The sequence below is a fragment of the Hemiscyllium ocellatum genome, chromosome 9 (genome assembly GCF_020745735.1).
Source record: "Hemiscyllium ocellatum isolate sHemOce1 chromosome 9, sHemOce1.pat.X.cur, whole genome shotgun sequence".
Taxonomy (NCBI): Eukaryota; Metazoa; Chordata; class Chondrichthyes; order Orectolobiformes; family Hemiscylliidae; genus Hemiscyllium; species Hemiscyllium ocellatum.
Window position 1 is genome coordinate 20,486,498 of NC_083409.1, and position 16,791 is coordinate 20,503,288.

Sequence of the window (16,791 nt, forward strand, 5' to 3'; positions counted from 1 at the left end):
CAGTAATGTTTTATCAAAAAGACACCACAGTTTTTGATGATTTTATTCAATTTTAACCTGTTTTATGTTATTTTGTTTTATTCAAATCTTGTTTATCAAATTTCAGCTGGCTTGATTGGCACCACATCGACATATATCCATTGCCTCCACATTGACCCTCAGTAACAGCTGTGTGCACTATCTACAAGATACATTGCAGAGGTTCAGCAAAGATCCTGAGAGAGCACCTTCCAAACCCATGACCACTTCCATCAAGAAGGACATGGTAGCAGGTACACAGGAACACCGCTCTTTGCACTTTCCCCTCCAAGCCATTCAGCATTCTGATCTGGAAATGTATCACTGTTCCTACATTGTTACTGGGTCAGAATCCTGGAATTCCCTTCCTCCGCACATTGTGGGTCTACCTACAGCACACTGCAGCGGTTCAAGAAAGCAGCTCCGCGCCACTGTGTGCATGACAATGAGAGATGGACAGTAACAAGGCTGGTGAAAAGTAAGAGTAGGTGTGATTAGGGATCTGAAAGTGAGAATGTGATGTTTCAGTTCGTCCTGGACATCTCAAGGTTTGTATGAACTTTTGGTCTCCTAATTGCAGAAGGAATATAAATCCATTGGAAGTGTTTCAGAGGAATTTTACCTGACGGATCCCTGGTATGAGGGGCCTGTGTGATGAGGAAGGATTGGAAAGGCTGGCCTTGTTCTCACTGGAGTTTCGAAGAGTGGGGGGTTTTCCTGTCCCACTGTATTCTCCAAACCCTTATCTGACCCCCTCTTGGGTCATACCCTCCTGCCCCTTACTAACATGGAATTGGACTGCCCAGTCCTGAGGCTTACACCTTCCATCTGGAACAAAGTCTCAGGTATCGCTGCCCCTCCCTGATGTATCAGGATTCTTACAACTCAGCTTCCAATCCAAACCCCCTGAGTGGGAGTTGCTGTAGATTTATACAGTCACTACAGATGTATTTACCCTGAATCATTTCAGTTTAATGAACAAATGCTGATCCCACTTACAAATGAAAGAAATCAACTGTTTCATTAAACTAGTAATTGTCCTCAGTCTCTGGATCAATGTTTCAGTGCTTGTCATTTCTTGAATTTCCCTATTTGAGGTTTCCTAAGCACACTATTTATATGTTTCTTTACACAAATCTCTTCCCAGCTGATCTGGTCAACAGACTCCTGTCCCCTTGTTTGTTATTTTGCTATTTTCAAACCAAGTGCATGTGCAGGCTCCCATCAGCTGAAGTGACAGTCAGTTCACCGAACTCCCACATTGACCAAACTTCCCAGCATCCCCCTCTATGCCAGCTGCACTGAGTGCCAACTGCAGGATATAGGCTGCCCTGTATTTATACTGGTGCTAATTGATATCACTTTGTGCTGTTGTTCTAATAGAGTCATAGAGATGTACAGCAGGGAGACAGAACCTTCGGTCCAACTCGACCACGCTGACCAGACATCCCAACTCAATCTAGTTCCACTTGCCAATGCTCAGGATCTGGGTTAAGCTCGCTCATTTCTCAGTCTGAAGCTTCCTTCTTTCAGCCTGAGAAATACGTTACTTTTACAACAAACGAATGTGACTTTAATGCTTGAATCTGTTTTGAAGATTAATGGGCTCAATGCTTTGATTCAATGAGGTAAGATATGAAATACCTGTGACACTTGTTATAATCCAGTCTTCTCTAACCAATCTCTTCGGGGACCTGGATGAGTGTGAGGAGATTGGGTTTTGATGGAACTACCCACAGACTCAAGTCAAAAGAAGCAAAGCAAGAAAGACAGGTGGACCGAATACAAGAGAGCACATTATGAGGGAAAACCAATTATTACCAAAGGAGAGAGCGACAACATTGAATTGCTTCTGGTGTCATCCTCTGTGCCCTAACGTTTCACAGTGTCAGCTCCACATCCTTCCATTGGCTTTGTCATCGAGAGTCAACGATTCCCTTCCCACAGCCCTTTTTAAAATGCCCTGCCCCAGGGAATCACTCAGATAGAAAATATTTCACCTTTTCTGGGAAGGTTGGAGAAATATTGGATGTCGATGAGCTGCTTTCTCATACTTCAGGGTCTGACAGAAGGATGTGTGTAGTCTGTGGATTCTGGAGACAGATCACTGAGATATTCCTCACTCCCATCAACACCTGACTTTATCCTGACATCAGTTCCTATTCTTCAATATAAAGTACCCCCACCAGTTTCAGACTAGACATTTCACACCCAGCCCCCATTTCCTCACATTGGAATCAAGAACCAAACTTGCCCCATCTCAGGATTACCCTCTGAATGTGGTGTCAGTGTGCTAATGCTGTGTTTGAATGAAAGAGCCACAGTGGAATCTGGGACTGAATCCAAGGGGTTTCTGACCCACCAGCAGCCTCCCCGCTGTGTGAGATTCTGTTTCGATAAGATTTCAGCCCCATGGTTCCCACTGATACGAGAACCATGGAGTGAGATTGCTGGAGCCACGTGTGGACTGAGGAACACAACAGTCAGGACAATGAGCTGCTCTGGAATCCACCCTGAGCCCTGGATGGTTGTCACTGAGATGGCCCAGGGGCTACAGAATGTGACAGCAGAAAGTTTAACATTGACTGTCCTCCCCAGCCGGGACTCCCAGACTCCCCCTGGACCGAACATTCTCAATCTGACCCCAGGGACACACGGGACAATTCCATCTCATTTGAAGAGTAAAGAAAACCCAAGTCTAATTTATGGAATATTTATTACCCAAACCCTGTGGAATTGTTATTCTGCGTTCCAAGATTCTGCTGATCATATTGATGAATAGAGTGTCCCCAGTGACCCTGATCTGAATTGGTTGGCTCAGGATCTTGCTGTCCCTGATGGATGGGTTGGTGTGGAGGGGGAATTGCCATCAGAATATTTTGTATCAGGGATATATGCAGGCAGTATAGTGGATGACGTGGTGGCTCAGTGGTTAGCACTGCTGTCTTGTAGTGCTAGGAACCTGGGTTCCATCCCTGCCTAAAGTGAATATCTATGTGGATTTCGCACATTCTCTCCAAATACAAATCAAATGTTGCATGGAATATTTACTTTGCAAACCCTGTGATATTGTTATTCTGGGTAGTAAGATCCTGCTGGTCAAATTGATCAATAAAATGGGAACTGAACTGCTCGGCTCGGGATCTTGCTGTGCTGAAAGGATGTGTTGGTGTTCAGGGGAATTCCCATCAGATTATTGTGTTCCCCATTGCCCCCTCTATTCTCCCCTTTCTGCTCCATACCTGGGACTGGGATAGAGCTTTTCACTTCATACACCTATCCCTGAGGACTCAGCTCTGGCCATTCCCAAAGCACTCACAAGACAGAGACTGAATCTTCTTCATCTTTATTCCCTTTTCCAGATTGACATTGACAGAAAACAGACTGCAATTAACAGCCCAGACAGAGGAAGCTGCACAAATTCACAGCCACAATGGAGCTTGAGGAAAACACTTGTGGAGATTTTCTCAATAACATTAGAATCCTGTCCCTTTAAACGGTGACAAAATCTTAAATTGGAACTGACGGCTGAGCAGGAAGGAGGTCTGTTTTACTGAAACAGAGACTTTTGAGGTTCACATTGTTTTTGCACAGCTGACAGTCTTTAGCATCTTCGAGAGGTTTTACTTGACATCGTAAGTTAACACTGTCCCCATCAAACACATCCAGGTCAGGAAAAGCATGGGGATAGACAAAGAGTAAAGTTTTCTCTACACTATCCCAATGATCTGCCTTAACCCCTAAAGGTCAGAAGTATCTCCAAGCCAGTCCTGTGAAGGAAGAGAGTTGAAATTCAGTGCTGACAATGACCTTTGACCTGCCAGCTCAGCCCTGTCCTATTTAAAGTTGTGTCTCCTCTGTGGACTGTCTCAAACACTCTACACACATTCTGATCTCCTGATGCTCTTGCTGAGGGGAGAGGGGAGGGTCATGTGGGTGAGGGCACAGGAGAAGCGAGCGTCGGATTCCCAGTCAGACCCAGAGAGGGTCAGCAGGCTGCTGACACTGTAGGTACTGTCCGAAGCTCGCAGGTAGTTGCTGGTCTGAACCCCGTCCGAAATGACTGCACCATCCTTCTTCCACTGCACCTCCAGCTCATCAGGATAGAAGTGATTGGCAAGGCACACCAGGGTGGCAGTGCCCTTGGCATTGACCTGCTCCGGGGAGGGGGGCAGCAGGGTCAGCTTGGGCTGAGAGTTGTCACGGACTGAAAGACAAGAGAAACAATTTTAATCCCTGCCTTTTGAAGGTACATAAACTCTCTGAACATTAACTGCTAAAACATTTGAACATTTGTATCCAGTACCTAGCAGACCTGACAAAAGCACTGGCATTTTAAAAATTGCTTTTTGGGATGTGTATGGCACTGGCAGAGCCAGTCGCTGCCCATCCCTAATTGTCTCTGAGAAGGTGATGGTGATGCAGCAGAATGATAAGGGACAGTCCTGGACCACCATTTAAGGATTGAATGTGGGCAGCTGGAAGGGCTATCAATGTGGGAGCATTTTAGTGACAGTGATCGGACCTCAGTGAGATTGAGAATAGGGATGGAAATGGAGAACCGTGGAGCAAGTGTAAAAGTTTTCATTTGGGAACAATCCATTTTACCAAACTGTGTGGTAATTTGATAAAAGAGTACTGGAACCATCGACTTGATGGGAGATCAGTGACAGGGCAGTGGGAGGTCTCCAAGGATGAGACAGAGACAGAGATCATTCAGAATCTTTTCCCAAAAGAGTAAGAGTGGCACTCCCAAAGAGAGAGTCTCAGCAAAGATGTGAAACTATCGATATGATGTGGAGGCTCTGGTGCCCGACTGGGTGGACATGTTCAGGAGTCACATGACACCAGGTTCCAGTCCAACAGGTTTATTGAAAATCACAAGCTTTGGAAACTCTACTCCATCTTCAGGTGAAGCAACTTCAGTGCTGAAGGAACAGAGCTCTGAAAGCTTGTGATTTGAAATAAGCCTGTTGGACTATAACCTGCTGTCGTGTGACTTCTGACCTCAAATGAAGTCCCGTTAGAGCACAATGAGAGAACTGTGTGCAGTTCTGGTCACCACATTGCAGGAAGTATGTGATCCCCCTACAGATGGGGAGAGTAGAGGATTTTATCAGGAATGAGGAGTATTAGCTTTGAGGAATGATTGGTTTGGCTGGGACTGGTTTCTTTGGAACACAGGAGGCTGAGGGGAGATTTGATCGATGGTGTGTAAAATGATGAGGGGTCTGGATAGAGTGGGTAGGAAGGACTGATTTCGATCAGCACAGAGGGCAATAACCATGGAGAGAGATTGAAATGAATTGGGGGCAGGGTTCGAGGGGAGTTGAGGAGTAATTGTTTTCACCCAGTGGCTGGTGGGATCAGGACCTCACAAGCTGAAAGGGTGAGAGCGGCAGAAACCCTCATCACATTGAAAAAACACTTGGATAGTCACTTGAAACACCAAAGCCTCCAGAGCTATGGAGCAAGAGCTGGTATGTGGGGTGGAATTCGACACCTCTTTAGCAAACCTCCGATCACTCACAGCTTGGGATAAGTTTATTCAACAACATTGGAGCAGAGTTGGATCAGCACACTTCAGGAAGGAGTCACGTGAGGTGTCCATGGAGAAGGTTCTAGATTTTGTTTCAAATCTTCCAGCTCAGCAAGGTCAAATGTGAGGGTGCAAAGAGTCTCAGTGTCTTGGGATCAGACAGTGACACTGCTCTTAATGATCCCATGTTCCCTGGAAGATGGAAGTGTGTATCCAACGGGCAAGGGTCAGGTTCAGGAGACTCCAACCTCAAAGAAAGACTTGCATTTATGTTGCACCTGCCTCCACCTAAGGATGTCGCAGTGTCCCTTTCCATCAGACTGTGCTCAGCAAGATCCCAGAGAGCTGGGTGACAATGAGGCGAGGATCAGATTTTTAGTGATGCTAATTAGGGAATCAATATTGACCAGGAGACACCGTCCTGCTGTCTGTCTAATAGAGCCATGGAATGGCATCTCTGATATCTGAAAGGCTCCCAGTGCATCAAAAGAGAGACTTGTATGTCAGGCTCTCCCAAAGCATTTACAGAGAGTGAGGGACTTGTCTGAATACTGGTCACTGTTGTAATGCAGAAAACACAATTTGTACACAGCAATATCGCGCAATCGTAAATGAGATTATGAAGCATGTTCAGTGATGTTTCAGGGATAAATATTGACCTGAAGTCAACTCAAAGAGAAAGCAAATGGGTTCACTTGCACAGAACGTGAGAAAATGAAAGGCACAGGAGAAGGTGGGAGTCGTGGTTAGTGATGGGTTTGATTGTTACCAGAAAATAAAAGGAAGGATCAGAATTTGTGAATGTCATATTGTAACAAGGCAATACAGACAGTAGAAATAACCTAAAGTCTTTGTATGATAACGCATTCGGAATAAGGTAGACAGAGTGATGCCACAAGTTGAGGTTCCCAAGGACTTTAAAATCATTAAAGTGACGCAGGGCTCAGGAGAGGTTAGTAAAGTTTCCAGAATAATTAATAGGACATAGATTATGGAAAGGGTCAGAAAATTAATTTTAGGCACAGTGCATAAGGGGACAACTATGAAAAGGAGGGTAGTCAATGCAGGACTGAGGGTGTTGTACCTGAATTCAGGAAGTATCCGAAATGAGGTAAATGAGCTTGTAACACAGATTGGAATTGGCAGGTTTGATGTTTTGAGTATCACAGAGACCTGGCTGTAAGGGGTTGAGGACTGGGAATGAAATACTCAAGGATGCACATCCGATTGACAGGACATGCTGATGGGTAGATGGGGGTGGGGTTACCTTCTTGGTAAGAAATGAAATGAGATCAATCACAAGAAGGGATTTAGAGTTGGAATGCATTCAATCTGTGTGGGTAGAGTTGAGGAGTTGCAAGGGAGAAAGAGCATGATGAGAACTTAGCACAGGACCCCCCAGCAGCAGTCAGGATATGAGGAAGAAAATAAATCAGGTGATAGAGAAGGCCCTGCTATAATAGTCATGAGGGACTTCAGTATGCAGGGAGACTGGAAAATTAAATTGTTTGGGGATCTCAAGGGTAGGAATTAATGGAATGCTTACGACATGGTTTTTAGAGCAGCTTGTGGCAGAGATCACTATGGAACAGGCAATTCTGGATTGGGTGATGTGTATTGAAGCAGACCTGATTAGGGAATTTAGGGTGAAGGAATCCCTTCGGGGCATTGACCGTAATATGACAGAATTCACCCTGCAGTTTGTGACAGAGAATCTGGAGTCAGTTGTACCGGTAATGCAATTAACTTAAGGTAACTACAAAGACATGGGGGAGGAGCTGGCCAGAGCTGGTAAGAAAGGAAGCTGAGCATAAGAGAGAATGGAGCAGCAATGGTAGGAGTTTCTGGGGGTAATTTGGGAGGCAGAGCAGGAATTTAACCCAAGGAAGAAGAAAGGTACTGAGTGGAGGCCAGGGCAACCATGGCTGATGAGGGAAGTCAGGGTCAGCATAAAAGCAAAAGAAAAAACATGCAATGTGGTGAAGATTATTGGGAAGCCAGAGGATTGGGAAGCCTTTAAAAACAGCAGAGAGTAACTAAAAAAAAGGTAAGGATGGGTGTGTAAATAAAATATAAGGGTCAGCGAGTTAGTAACATAAAAGAGTATTGCAAGAGGTTTTCTTTAGATATATGAAAGGCAAGAGGGAGTCAATAATAGAAATTGTACCACTGGAAAAGGCAGAAGTAGTAATGGGGAACAAAGAAATGGTGGAAAATGTGCATCGGTGCCTTAAATCAGCTTTCACAGTGGTGTGGCAATGCTGCTCATTTCACAAGTTTGAGTTGTCCTTGGATTTTTTTTTCAAGAGGGGTTGTAAAGGCAGAGGTTCCAATTTGTCTGGGTTAGGGACTTTGCTCATGGCTAACAGGTACTGCCTAAGGCAACAGTCAGGGAAAAGGCTTTTAGGTTTTATATTAAACACTTGTCCAATAAAAGGAGAGTGGCCAGTTCTTCCAGTTTGCTGTTTTTGACAAACAGTTGGTTGGAAGCTCCTGGATAAAGAAAGCTGCTGGTGAGAAAGGTTCCCCAATTCAACATTTTCCAGTGGACTCACTGTCTGAAATTCCTCTCCTGTAAGAACCTTTTTGCCAAGGCTATTACAGCAAATTGGAACAACTCTTTGTCAAGTTACATTTTTTCGTAAGTTGGGTTTTCAAATAGTTAAATTATTCTAAATTCTGTTTTCTTTTGATTGTAAATAAATACTCTTTTCCTTCAAGCTGAGTGGTTTGGCCAGTTGTATCATTCCTGGAATATCCAGGTTACATTTGCTTAACACAATTCGAAAAGGCTGCATTCTTAAAATGTTTAGAAGGGTCTGGCCTGGTCCATAACAATGTCACAGAGTCCTACAGCATGGAGACAGGCCATTTGGACCAAACTGGTCCATGCCAACCAAAATGTCCATTTACGCTAATCCTACACTTGGCCCATATCCTTCTGAATCCTTTCCTTTGCTGTATTTGTCCAAATGCCTTTTAAATGTTATTAATGTACCCACCTCAACCACTTCCACTGGCAGCTCATTCCATATGCGAACAATCCTATGTGTAAAAAGGTTGCTCCTCAGGTTCCCTTTTATTCTTTCCCCTCTAACCTTAAACTGATGCGCTCTAGCTCATATTCGCAAACCTTGGGGAAAAGACCGAGTGAATTCATCCTATCCATGCCTCTCATGATCTTATGAGGTCCTCCCTCAGTCTCCTACACTCTAAAGAAAAAAGTACTCTCCCTTTAACCCAAACAATTGAATCCTGGCAACATCCTTGCAAATTTCTTCTGCACTCTTTCCAGTTTAATAACATCCTTCCTGGAACAAGGTGACCAAAACTGAACACAATATTCCAAGTGTGGCTTCACCAGTGTCCTGCATAACTGCAACATAACTTCCCAACATCTGTAGTCAATGCTTTGACTGATGAAGGGCACTGCAGAAAAAGCTCTCTTCTCTGCTCTATTCACTGTGACTCCATTTTCAGAGAACTGCTTATCTGAATTCTAAGGACCCTCTGTTCCACTATATTCCTTAAGGTCCTATCATTCACCATGAAACTCCTACCTTGCTTTCAATTTCCAAAATACAAGACCTCACATTTATCTGTATTAAACTCTATTTGTCATTTCTCGGCCCACTTCCCCAGCTGAGCAAGGTCCTGCTGCAATTTCTGATAACTGTCCGCACTGTCCACGATGCTGCTTATTTGAGTGTCATCAGCAAACTCACTAACCATGCCTTGTACATTCTCATCCAAAACATTGTTATAGATAACAAACAGCAATGGGCTCAGCACTGACCACTGAGGCACTCCACTAGTCACAGGCCTCCAGTACAATAAGGATACTTCCCCTATTACCCTGTGCTTTCTACCATCAAGCCAATCGTGTATTCAATTTGCCAGGTCACCTTGGATTCCATGCAATCTAACCTTCCATAAAGCCTACCATATGGAACCTTATCAAAGGCCTCACTGAAATCCATATAGACCACGTCTACCATCCTGCCCTCATCAACCTTCCTGGTCAATTCATCAAAGTAACTTAACAAATTTGTGAGGCATATTCTCCCACTCACAAAGTCATGCTGACAACTCCTAATCAAATTCACTCTTTCCAAATGCATGTGTATCTTATCTTATCAAACAACTTACCCACCACAAATGTTAAGCTTATAATTCCCAGGCTTTTGTTTTTCAGCCCTTTTTGAACAATGGCACAGTCTTCGCTATCCTCCAGTCTTCTGGCACCTCACCTGTGGCTAACCATGATGCTTAAATATCAGCCAGTACACCTGACCTTCAAGAGAGTTGGGAGCAGAAGTGAGTGGAAAGGGCATCACTAAGGTGGAGGGGTTGAGGCAGCTGAAAGGTCTGAAGGTGGATAAATCAGTCAGACCCGATGGACTACACTCCAGAGTTCTGGTGGAGATAGCTAAGGTAATTGTAGGGCCATTGGCTATGATCTTTCAGAAATCACTGGAGTCAGGAGTGGTCCCAGAAGACTGGAAAATAGTGAATGTAACATCCCTGTTTAAGAAAGGAGGGAGGCAGAGATGGGACATTATAAGCTGGTTAGCCTGACCTCGGTCATTGGTAAGATTTTAGAGGTCTACCTAAGGGTGAGATTGCAGGTATTTGGAATCTCACCCTTAAAGCCTGGTAAAATTGCAACCTGGTAAAATTGGATTGACTCAGCACAGCTTCATCAAAGGGAGGCATGCCTGATAAATCTGTTAGAAATCTTTGAGGAGGTAACAAGTGAGTTAGACAAAGGAGAGCCAGTGGATGTGATTCATTTGGATTTCCACCAGGCCTTTGACAGGGTACAATAAAGGAGACTGCTAAGTCAAATAAGAGCCCATGCTGTCAGGGGCAAGGCACTGCGATGTGTAGAGGATTGGCTGGCTGGCACAAAGACGAGAGTAGGGACAAAGGGATTTTTTTCTGGATGGCAGTTGGTGCTTTGTGGCGATCCGCAGGGATCAGTGGTGGGACCACAACTATTCACATTATCCATTAACAATCTGGATAAGGAACTGAAGATATTGTTCATATGTTTGTAGATGACACAAAAATTGGTGAAAGGACAGGTGGAGTTGAGGAAGTGGGGGAGATTGCAGAAGGACTTGGTCAGGCTGGGGGAATGTGCAAAGAAGTGGCAGGTGGAGTACAATGCGGGGACTTGGGAGGCTAGATACTTTGGTGGGAAGAATAGGGGCACAGACTGTTTTCTAAGTGAGGAAAGATTTCAGAAATCTGAAGCACAAAAGTCCTTGCTCAGGTTTCTCTGAAGGTTAACGTGCAGGTTCACCATTGGCTGTTTGAAAGGCAGTTACAATGTTAGCATTAACTTTAACGTCAGAGGTGTACTGCTGAGTTTGTATAAGTCTGTCATCAGACCACATTTGGAATTGTGGTCTCCTTATTAAGGAAGGATGTGCTGTCATTGGAGAGGGTCCAGAGGAAAAAGAGAGAAAGAATAAGAATGATCCTGGGAATGAAGGGGGTGTCATATAAAGAGTGGTTGAGGATTCTGGATCTGTATACAATTGTGTTTAGAAAGATGATGGGGGAATCTTATTGAAACTACAGAATATTGAGAGGCCTGGAGAACATGGAGAAGGTGTTCCCACGAATAGAAGAAACTCGGGCCCGAAGGCACAGCCTCAGAGTGAAGAATGATCTGTCAGAACTGAGATAAGGAGGCATTTCTTCAGCCACAGGGTGGTGAATCTGTGGAACTCATTGTCACAGAGGTCTATGGATGCCCCGGTGTTGAGAGTATTTAAAACAGAGACAGATAGGTTCTTAATCAGTAAGGAGATCAAAAGTTAAGAGGAGAATGGGGTTGAGAAACACATCACATAAGATCAAATGGCAGAGCAGACTCTCTTCTGACTGGCCCAATTCTGCTCCTATATCTTAAGTATTTTGGGTTTATGTAGAGGTTCCTTGAAACCCTGGAAAACTGGAAGTACAGTCACTTAGTGGTTTGCCCTGCTGCCTCACAGCGCTATGGACCCAGGTTTGATTCTAGCCTCGGGTGTCTGTCTGTGTGGAGTTTGCATGTTCTCCCTGTGCCTGTGTGGGTTTCCTCCGGGTGCTCTGGTTTCCTCCCACAGTCCAAAGCTGTGCAGGTTCGGTGAATTGGCCATGCTAAATTGCCCATAGTGCAGGTTAGGTACATTAGTCAGGAGTAAATGTAGGTTAAAAAGGTAGGGGAATGGGTCTGGGTGGGTTACTGTTCGGAGGGTCAGTGTGGATTTGTTGGACCAAATGGCCTGTTTCCATACTGTAGGAATTATGTGATTCTATGGACATTGAAAATACTGGATTGTGGGCCCTGCTGTTGCTGTTTCTCAAAAGTACTTTGACAAAAGATAACCAGGGAGTGGTGAGAGTGAGCATCAGGTTGCATGAGGGAACTGCTTGTCCTGCTTCCTGGAATACCATGAGTACAGGAAGTGTGGTCAGTGACAGCAGTTGGAACTCCAGGTTTCGGAGCTTGAGCAGCAGCTGGTGTCAGTGCGGAGCGTCCGTGAGGCTGAGAGCTCCGTGGAGAGCATGTTTCTAGATGTGGTCACTCTGCAGCTTCAGAGTATGCAGGGAGAGAGGGAATGGGGGAGCAGCAGACAGTCCAAAAGGATCAGGCAGCTGATCCCGTGAGTGCATCCCACTCTCCAACCTGGATTCAGTTCAGAATCCTGATGAGAATGATGGTTCATCTGGGGAGTGCAGCCAGAGCCAAGTCCCTGGCATCACGGGGGTTCAGCTGTACAGGGGGGCACAAGAAAGACTGGAAGAGCGATAGTGAGAGGAGATTCGAGAGTGAGGGCATCGATAGGTGTTTCTGCCGCTGCAGATGGGAATCCAGGATGGTGTGTTGTCTCCCTGGTGCCAGGGTCAAGGCTGTCACTGAGCAGCTGCAGAGCATCCTGAGTGGAGAGGGGGAACAGGCAGCAGTGGTGGTCCACATCGGTCCCAGTGACAGAGGGAGAAAAGAGATGTAGTCCTGCAGTCAGAATTTAGGGAGTTCCAGAGGGAATTAGCAGCAGGAGCTCAAAAGTAGGAATTTCCAAGATTACCCCCAGTGCCCCACGCAAGTGAGAATAGAAAGAGGACTGTGGAACTGAAAAGACAGTCCAGGAGGAAGGTCTTTCGATTATTTTAACATTGGGACTGGCTTTGGGGGGAGATGGACATGTACAGACCAGACGGGTTGCTCCTGAACAGACCTGGGACTGAGTTCCTTTGGGGTGATTTACTCGAGCTGTTGGAGGGGGTTTAAACTTTCTTGGCTGGCCTGTGGGATCCAGGAGCTAATACCAGAGAGGAACACAGAGGTGCACAGAATCCTGGGAGAGATAGATAGCACCCAGAATAAGGAATAGAACTTCTTACCCAGTTTCAGTGTGAGGGAGAGAGAGTAATAAATTCTAAATCAAGGTCACTGTGTAAGGGTGGGACTGCACGGAGTGTTGGAAATAAGACTGGGAAGGTACAGCCACAGAGTGTTAAGTGGAAATCTGATGTGTGTCTCTCACATAGGAACATAAGATAATAAGAACATTAGAAATAGGAGCAGGAGTGGGCTATCTGACCCATCAAGGATGAGGGACAAGAGTTATGAAGATAGACTGAAGACGTTGGGACTGTTTACCTCAGAGAAGAGAAGGCAGAGAGGAGATTTGATCAAGAAATTCAAAATCAGGAGGGATCTGAACAGAGTAATCCAGGAGAAAATGTTCCCACCTGAGAAAGATTTGAGAGAGAGAGGCCATGGATTGAAAGTAATTGGTAAAAGAAGCAAAAGTGAGATGAGGGAAAAACATTTTCAGCCAGTGGGTGGTTAAGGTGTGGAATGCACTGCCTGAGAGTGTGGTGGAGGCAGCTTCAATTGAAACATTCCGAAGGGAATGAGACTGTTATTTAAAAAGGAACAATGTGCAGGGTGACAGGGAGAAGGCAGGAGAATGACACTCAGTGAATTGATCATTCGGAGAGCCAGTTGAGACAGGATGGGCGGAACGGCCTCTGTATGCACTGTAACAACTCTGTGATTGTGTGATTGAGCAGAGTTAAAGCTGGGGGAGGTGGGAACTCGGTGTCTCACTGTGCTGCTGCTGCTGCTGCTGAGGTCAGTGAGATCAGAGACTGGGACAGGGAGCCAGAGCTCACATCAAACTCTGCCTGTGTCCGTCACACTGAGACTGGCAGGAGGCTGCTCACTGATTTCACTCCATGCTGCAGGAATGGGACCACAGGCTGCAAATGGACAGAGCTCCTCCACACAGTGAGTAAAACTTACTGACTTTCATCTTGCTGCTTAAAGGGGGCAATAGGACGACAGAAATACAGCTGGGCATCCTGTCAGACACAGTGCTCCTCAATCAACTATTTCATTCACTGCAGCTCCCCACTAACACCTTCAACAATTCAGCATTTGTGATTTAGAAAGTTTCAGTATTGACAGGGTTAATAACGGAGGATTGAGGTTTACTTACTCAGTCTGAGTTTGGTTCCTTTACCGAACGTGTACCACAGTGAGAGCTCCCAGTGTAGAGGCTGTACAAAAACCTCAGCTCTCTGCTTCCCTCCATCACTCTCACCCTCTCCCTGTCTCCCAGTCTGTCGATCACTCTCACCCTCTTTTTGCCCCTATCAGTCTCTCCCTCATTCATGTGTCTTTCTGTCTCTGCCTCTGGGTTGTGAACTTTATTTTTTGTTGTTAAATCATGCAGATGTTCTTCACATGTGGCCATGCAGTGGAAGAGGGAAACCTGAGGCCTCCAGTGAGCGGTGGACACCACAGGGACTGGAGTGTGTCGTGGACAGTGACAATCCCAGCATGGGGTAATTTGTTCAGTTTCATTTAACTATAACTGTGGGATATGGCAGTTCAGGCAGTGGGACTGTGTGTCCATTATCATGCACTTTTTAAAACCGTGTGTGTGTCAGTACAGGAGGTGATTCTGTGTGCTTTGAGGTTTTTGTATGGCTCTGTATCATTGTGGCGAGGGTTGCTGTAATCTTGCATACAGTAATAGTCAGCGACATCCTCATTCTGAACGTTGCTGATTGTCAGGGTGAAACTGGTTCCTGATCCACTGCCAGTGAATCGATCGGAGACTCCTGTGAATCGATTTGTTGCAGCATAGATCAGGAGAGAGGGTTTCTGACCTTCCCGCTGCTGGTACCAGCTAACATAGTTGCTCACAGATTGACTGGCCGTACAGGTGATGGTTGCAGTCTGGCCCAGTCCCACTGAGAGCACCGGGGGAGACTGAGTCATGATGATGTCCCCACTGATACCTGAGGGGTCAGAGAGAAACACAGTGAAGTCAGAACTGTCACAGAAAGAGACGGTCAAATGAGAGATTGTTGGAGACACTGAGCATTCCTCTGGTTTCAGCATTTTCCCTTCAGTCACAAGTCAGTGGAATTGGAGTGAAATGGAGAGCAGCGAAAGATTCAAGGTGGAAGGAGAGAGATTTGTACCTGTGACACAGAATGCCAGGGGCCAGATCAGCTGGATGTGTGAAATCATGGTGTGTGCTCCTGTCCCTGTGCCTGGTTCCTGATAAACTCTCCCTTCACTGGGCTCTGCTTTATAAAGCTGCAGCCTGTGAGAGTCTGACTGGGTGTTCCTCAGTATGTAAATGGCATCAGTCAGGGAGGGCCACGTCAGCCCCTCGCACTTCCTCTTCTCTCTCTCTCTTTGTCTCAGAGAGTGATTGATGTGAACAGCACTGAATGAGGCCATTTGGCCCATTGTGTCTGTGCTGGTAAACAAAGATCTGATGACAGTAACCCCATCTTCCAGCTCTTGGCCCGTTGCTCTGGAGGCTACAGCAACACAAGGGAATATCTAAACACTGCTCCAATGTCACGAGAGTTTGTGACTCAACCAGCCTTCCAGGCAGTGAGTTCCAGACTCCCACCACCCTCTGGGTGAAAACATTTCTCCTCAATTCTCCTCTCACTCTGCAACTCAACTGGGCCTGGATTCACTCGAGTTTAGAAGGATGAGACGGGATCTGATTGAAACATATAAAATTCTAACAGGGATGGGCACGGAGGAGGTTCCCCTGGTTGGGGAATCTGGAACTAGGGGACACAGTCTCAGGGAGATACGGGGTAGACCATCTAGGACCGAGATGAGGAAACATTTCTACACTCAGAGGATGGTCAACCTGATGAATTCTCTACCACAAATGGCTGTGGAGAACAAAGAACTGAATATATTCAAGAAAAAAAGAGAGTTGTTTTGCATTTTAACAGCATGAAGGAAATGGGGAGAAAGCAGCAACACAGCATTGAGAGAGAGGATCAGCCATGATCATACTGAATGACACACAAGACTCAAAGGGCCAAATGGCCTGCTCCTGCTCCAAATTTCAATGTGTCCATGTCTGTGTTACCTTCAATCTCTGTCCCTGGTTATTGAGTCCTTTACTCTTGTATAAAGTGCCTTCCTATGCAACACATCACTGCCAACAATTATCTTATACCTCTCTATCAGGTCCCTCTCAACCTTCAATGCTCCAAGGAAAACAGCCCCAACCTTTCCAATCTTTCGTCATAGCTGACCCTCCATCTCAGGGAGCATCCTGGGAAATCTCCTCTGCCCCCTCTCAAGTACAATCACATCCTTCCCAGAATGTGGTGACCAGGACTTCTCTCTCTCTCTCTTCCCCTTTCTGTCTCACATCTGCTACTTTGATCTCTCTACATCTATCTCTCTCTCCCACTGTTAATCTCTCTCATATTCCCTCTCTCTCACTCTGTCTCATAGCCACTGTCTCCAACTCACTCATGCTTCCTCACTCCATCTCATAATCTTTCCCCATCTCTCACTGTCTTCGTCATTCGCTCCATCTCTCACTTCAATTGAAAGCCTCCAAATGTTATCTACCCCTCTCTATTTCTCCGGCCGTCTCTCCCTCCTTCTCCGCATCCCACTTGACCTCTATTTCTCTCTCTCTGTCTCGCTTCTCTCTCTTTCTCACAGTGTCCCAGGTGGTGACAGTTGAATCCAGGATAAATCTCTCTCTGCTCTACCCCACTAATGGATGTTAACCCTTGACCCCAGAAGCATGTCTTCTCCTGGAGTAAAGGTACATTTCCACATTGACCAGGTTTTGGTATCTCTCAGGAAGATGGACAGATTCTTGTTAAATGAAGGACAGTTCTGTGCTGTTGGCCTATTCTCACTGGGGACTGGTTTGGACACAAAC

General features: G+C 45.7%; 1 gene segment (V, D, J or C); it reads right to left on the reverse strand.

The window, feature by feature from the left end:
- Positions 1-3,908: 3,908 nt before the first annotated feature.
- LOC132818628 (Ig kappa chain V region Mem5-like) lies at positions 3,909-15,114 on the reverse strand (the record flags this gene model as incomplete). The annotated part of the segment is given in 4 exon segments: positions 3,909-4,225; positions 14,059-14,093; positions 14,572-14,866; positions 15,053-15,114. Coding segments are annotated over 4 exon segments (696 nt in total), but the record flags the coding sequence as incomplete, so codon positions are not given.
- Positions 15,115-16,791: the final 1,677 nt, after the last annotated feature.